We start from the raw sequence: 8,586 nt of genomic DNA, 5'->3' as shown, positions 1-8,586 counted from the left end.
AATATGGTCTATCACGGATAGACTATTTAAATTTGGCCATATTTTTATTATTATTTTTTATATTATGTTATATCGGCTAATACTTTGGATCTAATGTCTATATTTACAACTGTCCCATTAGCATAATACTTAAATAACACTTATTTAATTAATTAGCACAATTAAATAACACTTATTTAATTTGTTTGCACACTAATTAAATAACTATTAATTTATTAAATCCAATTTAACAAATATATATTTAATTATCATAAACAACGTATGTATATGTACAATACTTTTCTATTAATTAATTCTTTGTGAATCTAATTCACTTGAATTAATTATTTGAATCTTATTCAAATGTTTCTTTCCAATTTAATTTGAATTATAGATCATATCCATAATAAATTACATATTAATCATATTAATATATCGTGTCCTCAAATTGATTTGAACAATTCAAATCATTCCTCTTAAATATCCTCTAATGAGCTAACAAGTGGATCTGGTGGACCTCTAGATTCCAACGACATGAGATTAATTGGCTAATCTCATTAACCAAGTTAATCAATAATCGCTACCTGTGGGTACACTCCACGACCTACAACTGCAGTCTTCCTCTACAGACATATTTCTGTGTCCACAGATATAGACCAATAACAGCAAGTTAGTCATTCACCACTACTACAAAAACAGTGTTTCTTGACGTTTTATAAATGTCAAGAATGACTTTTCTTCACATTTTTAAAAAGGTCATGGAAGCCAGTGTCAAGAATGTCGATTTTCTTGGTGTTTTAAAAAGGTCAAGAAAAATGACACTTGACATTTAAAAAACGTCAAGAAACATAGACACTTGACATGTTTGAAATGTCAAGAATATGGGCATTTTTGACAAGGAAAAAAACGTCAAGAAATTTTGTGAACTTGATATTTAAAAAAGTCAAGAAACATAGACACTAGACATGTTTGAAATGTCAAGAATATGGACGTTCTTGACAAGAAAAAATGTGAAGAAATTTGCTTGTGATTTTTTTAGAAAAATCTACAATGTTGATGTTTTTACCTATAATTGCTCCTGTATTTTGATCCAACAACCACATTTGGTATATGGCATACATTCATCAATCAAATAAACAATATACACGCATTGACAAACTTATATATCAACCAAAAACCACCAATATGTCTTTATAAAAACTCAACTTCTTTAACATTGTCAATAGTACAACCTAAGGAACATAATTCTAACCGTCAACTCATATGGATACTTCCAAAATAATATAAGGAACATAATTCTAACAATCAACCTAATATGAACAGTTTCAAAAAATACATTTCCAAATGACAAGGCAAATTTATTGATCTTCATACCATCCGACGACTCCAAAACCAAGCTTCAGATACTCAGATCTGCACGATTTGAAATGAAATAATAAGTGTTAAGAAGAAGACTTGACACACTACTTTAAATTACTCAAAATCCATCCGAAACTTCCAATGAACAAAAGTTTAAAAGTATATTTTAATCACATTGAACTCCAAATCAAACTTCAATCACACAGATAAGCTCCAGACATACTTTGAACACAAAAGAAATGTTTAAGAAGCATACTTTAATCACACAACAAGCACCAAATCAACAAAATTAATAGCAACATGATACATTATGCAACAGGCATAAAAATAAACAACGAAACTTATAAACATAAGAAACTTGAACAAATTTATCACCTCAAACAACTAAATTATATTTTGGAATATAAGTGAAAAATACTTACATAAATAAACAATTCTAATCCAAATTTCACTTCCTTGAACAAAGGTCAACGTCCTTGAAGTCTATACAATCAACACAAAGTTTAGATCAGATCATAACTAAAATTAATTCAATTGAAATCACAAACAACTTATCAATCCAAGCAACTAAAATGTTATCAAAGTGAAGAAAAAAACTCATAGGAACATAATACATATGAAAAAGGCATAACCATGAAAAAACTTACAAACTTACCAACACAAGAAACTAAACAAATTTATCACCTTAAACAACTAAATTATATTTCAGAAAAAACATACAAACAATTAAATTATATTTTGGAACAAACTTACAAACAACTAAATTAAATTGAAGGCTGAACCTTCTCATGTGAATATTCAAGGCCTTTTGCTGCACCATAGGCAATTTTAACTCTCTGATTCCGAGTAAGAATTGGACCAAGCTCAGCCCCTTGTACTCCTCTTCTTCCTGCACTAGAAAATTATCAGAACAACAAAAAATTGCAGCAGTACCCAATTAACTCCAAAAAATTCTCTTGCTTAAGTCTAGAAACAGTTGATAGCTGCAACACCATGACAACACTCGCTGTTTCAATAGGCAACACTTACTGGGGAGCTCCACTTCTGACAACATTGGAACTCCTGGGCGTCTCTCTCGCTGCCTACAACACACAAATCAACTTTCATAATCCCGATCTCTACAAACCACCTCACATCATCGTCCATAGCCACAACAAAGCAAATCCCACATTTTGAATTCACAAAGCCAATCAATATGTCAAAGAACAGAGACTACAATCGGATGGTTAGTTGCCAAACCAAGCCGTAAGGGAAAAACGCAACTGCACCTTAATCATAAGATAACTCACCTCATGTACTATTAATGAGGTGTTGTTTGACGAATTTCCTTGGCTCGCATGGGCTACATGTTAAACTCAAAACAAAACGATACTTCTTTCTAAATTCAGTGGAGCTGGAATTTATTTATTTATTTATTTTTTAAACCAAAGCATCAATAACCTACCAAAAGTTGGTAGAAACATAAAGTTTATTAGATCGTGTTTACAATTCGAAATCAAACATTCAGAAAAATTAAAGCGCCAATTAAACTCAACTCTAGAAAAATCTCAGCGAGCAAGCTCATGCACTGAGATATTTCATTTTCGTCTTGTAAAATGAAAGGAACAAGATTGAAAGGACAAAAACCTTCGCCAAATATCCTCAAGAAAACCACACACCTCAATATACCAATCAACGATCTGCTCATGGACGTCATCAGAACCTGCTCGTTTGTTCGCCGAAACTGTCGTTGAAGAACGCTGATCACATTCATTGTGAAGGTTGTGGGTCATCGGTTGCTGATGTGCTGGAAGTTGCCGCTGGTCGCAGTAGGTCGTGGCCGTGCTGGCCGATTGGAGTGAAATGCAAAAGGAAAAAGTTCTTTTATAAAATGGCTGAAAACTGCTTTTTATATCTAGGTTATAGCGCACTGCAACGCTATTAAGAGCGTTGCAATGCTATTTGCGTGAGACGTGCATTTTTTATTTTTCCATCAAAATTCGTAGTGTTGCATGCTACTTTTCAACATTGCAACGCTTCCCAATTTATCTACTATTCTTGACATTTTTAAAACGTCAAGAAATTATGAATGATCTTGACATTTTAAAAACGCCAAGTAGTGTATTTTCTGTAAAAATGCACAACCTCCGATTTTTTAAAAAAACTGTTGACGTTTTTCTCTTTGAAATCACCTATTTCTTGAATTTTTTTTCTTCATAAAAGCGTCAAGTATTTAAAATTGCAAACATCAATAAATGTGGTTTTTCTTGTAGTGCACAAATGTTCGTAACTCCAACTAGGTCAAATTATCGTTTTACCTTTGGGTTACTTCTGACTCCTTAAGTATCAGTGTTTCTCTAATAAACAACCTTTTTATGGTCCAACAAATTAACAGAAATCCCTCTCGAGCCAATGAGAGGGTAGGTCCATTTGTTCTAGTATTGAAGAAACCACTTAAAGGAACACACTTTTACTTGCCCTTAAGGCGGGAAGGAGTGAATTTCGTCTTGTATTATTATGTTCCCAGCTGCCCACTCGGTCTGGTCCCCAAAATGGTAGGTATATTGAGTAAGTGAACTAGCCACCCTCATCCATATAAATCAAAGGGCAATCCCTTGTGAATAGGAGTTCATAATATACTCAGGATTAAGACTAAGTTGCCTAGGTCATCCTAATTAAATAGGAACCTAATTAGTTAACGGTGTTACATCTAATGGTTACTATTTCACACTCCAATCTCATAAAAACTCATTTCATAGAATACCTCTACTCGCATGTCACCTAAATGAATGCGTTGGATCATTATGTTTATATCAAATACAAAGTAGATCGTATCGATAGTGTTATTAAGATAAGGTACCCAACTGTATCCCTATACTATAGACCCTTTAGGTTGTATCTTCAACAATGATCCCTATATGTCTCCACATACAGTTCAAAACTCATAAGGCAGCCTTGGATGTTAGTTTATTGAATTTAGTGTTATTAAGACAAAATAGACAAATAACACAAACAATAACTTTTATTGAATTAACATCTATAACTATTTATTGATGACGGTCAATTAATAACACTTACTATCTACGAGTTTTAGGGCATAAAACCCAATACTGAATATCTACAAGGCTATAGCTAGGAATGCATGATAAGTTATTATATTTATAAACTGTCTATCAGGTTAAACAGGTGCGAGAAAACAGGTTACAGATACTAGTTGGACAGTAGGTGTCATAAGAGGGTTGACATATGTTGTCCTCACTATAGGGATCGGGATCGGATCTTTATCACAATGGAAGCGTTCTCTCGTGAGATCACCTTGTATCCTGCAATCCGATTTTTACATAAGCATAATCATTAAATTCAAACAAAATATAAACATGTAAATTAGCATACTTTAGGGAAAAACAAAGAACGATTCTTATCTTTATACATTCCCAAGTGTCACGAACAATCCTCTCCTAGTTTTAATGATCAGATCTACAATGATCTTGATCACGAATAGTTTCTTGAACAATCTTGAACACTACCACGAGAATAACCTCGTTATTCTCTGGGATTCCAATAGAGGAATAGGTGGTATCAAACTATTGGGAAAGGAAGAGGACAAAAGAGTTTTGGAGAGTAAATCAATTTTAAACAATTTAAAATAACTTGGACCTATGTTTGCATGGAATCTAGATTATAAATTTTTAATCTATTTCATTAATACTATACCTATTTATGAATTATTGAATTACTAAATCTATAAAAACTTCAAGCATTCACATACATCATTCTACTATTATTAGAACAAATTTAATATATAGTATGATGCATGGACATGCTTAGGTTAATCATACACCACTAACATAACACTTATATTATGATGCATGAGCATGATAATTCAATCATGCCTCTACAAAATATAAACCTTTATATTTAATTATGATGCATGTACATGTTTATCCTAAGGTGGGTATTTTTTTTAATCTATATGACATACAATATATAACATGAATCAAAAAAAGTAATTTAAAACATACATCCAATGCATAATTAAATTAAACAGTAAAAATTGGACTAATTTTAGCACTCTAAAATAAAATTAATTGATTAAATTAATATAACTATTATATTAATTTAATTAAGTGATAAAAAATAACTAAATAAATAATTACAAAAGGAAATTAGGGTGAAACACTTCAACATCTTCCATTTCGCGCATGTCGCGAGGAGTCTGTAAAAAATTGGAGCTTTGAAATGCTACAACTATGAAGCGCTGTGCTCGCCTTTCAACGCTGCGATAGTAGCTTCACGACTTGAGTGGCAGAACGCTTTTATTATGCTCATTTTCTACTCCAATCTCGCCTCGAACACTTTCGTTTCTTCCCAATCTTTTCAGCAATCGTTGCTCTATCGATCGACATGGACTTACAAACTTGAAGCAATAATTAAATTTCCAAAAAATACAACAAACCCTTACAATTTAATCAAATTAAAAATTAAATTAGTTCCACTATGAAAAAATCCAGTTTGCAAAACCAACCATTCAAACATTCCATAATGCAGAACATGAAAACCCACCTCTAAATTATTTTGTTTTTAAAAATATGATGAACGAAGATGCAAGGAATTAGCTCTGATACGAAATATAGGGACTGGGAGTGGATCTCAGCTGCAGTGGAAGCGTTCTCTCATGAGATTGCCTTGCATCTCACGACCCGATTTTTACATAAACACAATCATTGAATTAGAATAGAATATAAACATGTAAATTAGCATACTTTAGGAAAAATATTAGAATGATTTTTACCTTTTTAGATTAACAAGTGCCACGAACAATCCTCTCTTAGTTCCAACGAATGGATCTCCAACGATCTTGATCACGAATAATTTTTTGAACAATCTCGAACACTACCACGAGAGTAACCTCGTTATTCTCTAGGATTCCAATGGAGGGATATCTGGTACCTAACTATTGAGAGAGAGGGAGGAGAAAAGGGTTTTGGAGAGTAGAGAGGATTCTCTTGACGGCTTAGGGAAAAGTTTGCCCAATAACACAATGGTATTGTTTATTATGTTGTGTGTATTCCCATAGGGCCATAGGAAAATCTTTATATAGAGAAGGGTCAAGTCCTTTTCCTAATATTTTCTTTTTTTATAATTAATTAAATAACATTATTTAATTAATTAGCCCATTTAATTAAATAACACTTATTTAATTAATTAGCCCAATTAAATAACACTTATTTAATTTTAATTTTCACAATAATTAAATAACTATTTATACATTAAGCCCAATTTAATGTATAGATTTAATTATCATAAACATCTCATGTATATGTGTAAAACTCTCTATTAATTAATTATTTGTGAATCTAATTCACTTGAATTAATTAATTTGAATCTTATTCAAATATTACTTTCCAATTTAATTATAGATCATATCCATAATTAATTATATATTAATCACATTAATATATACACAAACGCGTTGGATCATTATGTTTGTATCAAATACAAAGTAAATCGTATCCATAGTGTTACCAAGATAAGGTACCCAACATTATCCCTATACTATAGACCGTTTAGGTTGTATTTTGAACATCGATCCCTATATGACTTCACATACAATTCAAGACTCATAAGATAACCTTGGATGCTAGTTTATTGGATTTAGGATTATTAAGACAAAATAGAAAATAATACAAAGAATAACATTTATTGATTTAACATCTAGAACTCTTTATTGATGACGGTCAATTAATAGCATTTGCTATCTACGAGTTTGAGGATATTAGACCCAACACTCAAGAAGGTATCCTTAGAGGGGGTGTGACAAGTTGGTATCAGGACAAAAGATTTTGGGAAAATAGGATCATGCATTTATTTAGGAGCATGTAAACACTATAATATATCTAATAATGTGCTATATGATAGGAATCATGCTTCAAAGAAGTGGTAGGTGAGTAAGAAAATGATAGACGAGAATCATAACCCTGCTAAAGAATTGGTAGCACCGAAAGTAGCATCAAAGGGGAAGTCAAGTGCCCCTCATGATAGAGGTGACCTTAATATGGAGGATAACGTTTTTGACCAAATTACTCAAAGGTTAGCAGCCAATATGGGTTATGTACAGGCGGACCAAGAGAAGAAATATGGTATAGAAAGAATGAAGGCACTTGGTGCCACTACGTTCAAAGGAACAATAGATCCGATAGATGCCGAAGTGTATTGAATTTGATAGAGAAGTGCTTTCCAGTTATGAGATGTCCTGACGATTGTAAGGCAAGCTAACAGTGTTTCTGCTCCAAAAAAGGGCATAAGATTGGTGGATAGTCCTCGACTCTAGAAGAAGTAATGCAGATATGATGAGCTGGGAAGAGTTCAAGAGAGTCTTCCAGGATAAGTATGTCCCTAGTTTCTTTCGTGATGCAAAGAGGAACGAGTTCCTGAGGTTTGTTCAGGGCTCGATGACCATGGCAAAGTACGAGTAGAAGTATAATGAACTACCAAGGTATGCTTTCACTATTATTGATGAGGAGAAAGATAGATGCAAGAGATTTGAGAATGGTTTGTGGAAGGAGATTCGTACTCCTGTGACTGCAACTGCTAACTGGATAAATTTCTCATAATTAGTAGAGACAACAATGAAGGTTGAGAAAAGTTTAGCAAAGGAAGGACCTAATAAATATGCGTTCAGAAGTGGCTTTCGTGATCAGTCAAACAGTGGTGACTAATGGAGATTTACTCGAGGTATTTCGTGTAAAAGGAACTTTAAGCCCCGTTTTGGAGGCAGCTTACTTCCAAATCCAGTGCAACAGAAGATCAATAGAAATAGAGTCAGAATAGGGTTAGCCAACCAATTGTTTCGGCTAGAGGATCACATTCAAGGCAGATAGGTGAATCTGTCACTAGTTCAGCCAGGAAGCCATTATGTGGAAATTGTGGTAAAAACCATCAGGGGCAATGTTATAGTGGAGTGAATGTCTACTATCAGTGTCGGCAGGTAGACCACTTCAAGAAATAGTGTCCTTAGCTAATTCTGGAGACTCATGAAGAGTAGAAACTAGTAACACAGACAGTAAATCAACCTAAAGCAGAAGAAGTAGAAGGTGAGGGCATTAGTGATGTCAAGCAGAAGGGTTCCATGGGACGACCTCAACAACAGGGAAAGGTGTATGCCATGACACATCAAGAGGCTGAGGATGCACTAGATGTTATTACTGCTACTATATTTATTTGTAATTAGCCTACACATGTATTGCTAGATCCGTGAGCTACTCATTC

General features: G+C 33.3%; 1 protein-coding gene across 1 annotated transcript; it reads right to left on the bottom strand.

The window, feature by feature from the left end:
- Nucleotides 1-1,160: 1,160 nt before the first annotated feature.
- LOC120082133 (uncharacterized) lies at nt 1,161-3,234 on the bottom strand. Its single transcript, XM_039037375.2, has 5 exons — nt 2,997-3,234; nt 2,368-2,420; nt 2,121-2,227; nt 1,761-1,821; nt 1,161-1,392 (listed from the first exon to the last, which is right to left on the bottom strand). The coding sequence occupies exons 1-5, from the start codon at nt 3,089-3,091 to the stop codon at nt 1,379-1,381; spliced, it is 330 nt and encodes a 109-aa protein (XP_038893303.1). The 5' UTR covers nt 3,092-3,234; the 3' UTR covers nt 1,161-1,378.
- Nucleotides 3,235-8,586: the final 5,352 nt, after the last annotated feature.

The sequence above is a fragment of the Benincasa hispida genome, chromosome 7 (genome assembly GCF_027475165.1).
Source record: "Benincasa hispida cultivar pf3 chromosome 7, pf3_genome.v1.1, whole genome shotgun sequence".
Lineage (NCBI taxonomy): Eukaryota > Viridiplantae > Streptophyta > Magnoliopsida > Cucurbitales > Cucurbitaceae > Benincasa > Benincasa hispida.
Note: the sequence above shows the minus strand (reverse complement) of the source record. Positions and strands in the feature narration are given on the sequence as shown.

Bases quoted from the DNA above. Each gene is read 5' to 3' on its own strand.
- LOC120082133 (XM_039037375.2), bottom strand. From the start codon at position 3,091: ATGAATGTGATCAGCGTTCTTCAACGACAGTTTCGGCGAACAAACGAG. The intron at 2,228-2,367 runs GTAAGTGTTGCC...TTTCTAGTGCAG, and splicing joins GTCAGAAGTGGAGCTCCCCA to GAAGAAGAGGAGTACAAGGG. The intron at 1,822-2,120 runs GTTCAGCCTTCA...TTGATTGTATAG, and splicing joins TTGAATATTCACATGAGAAG to ACTTCAAGGACGTTGACCTT.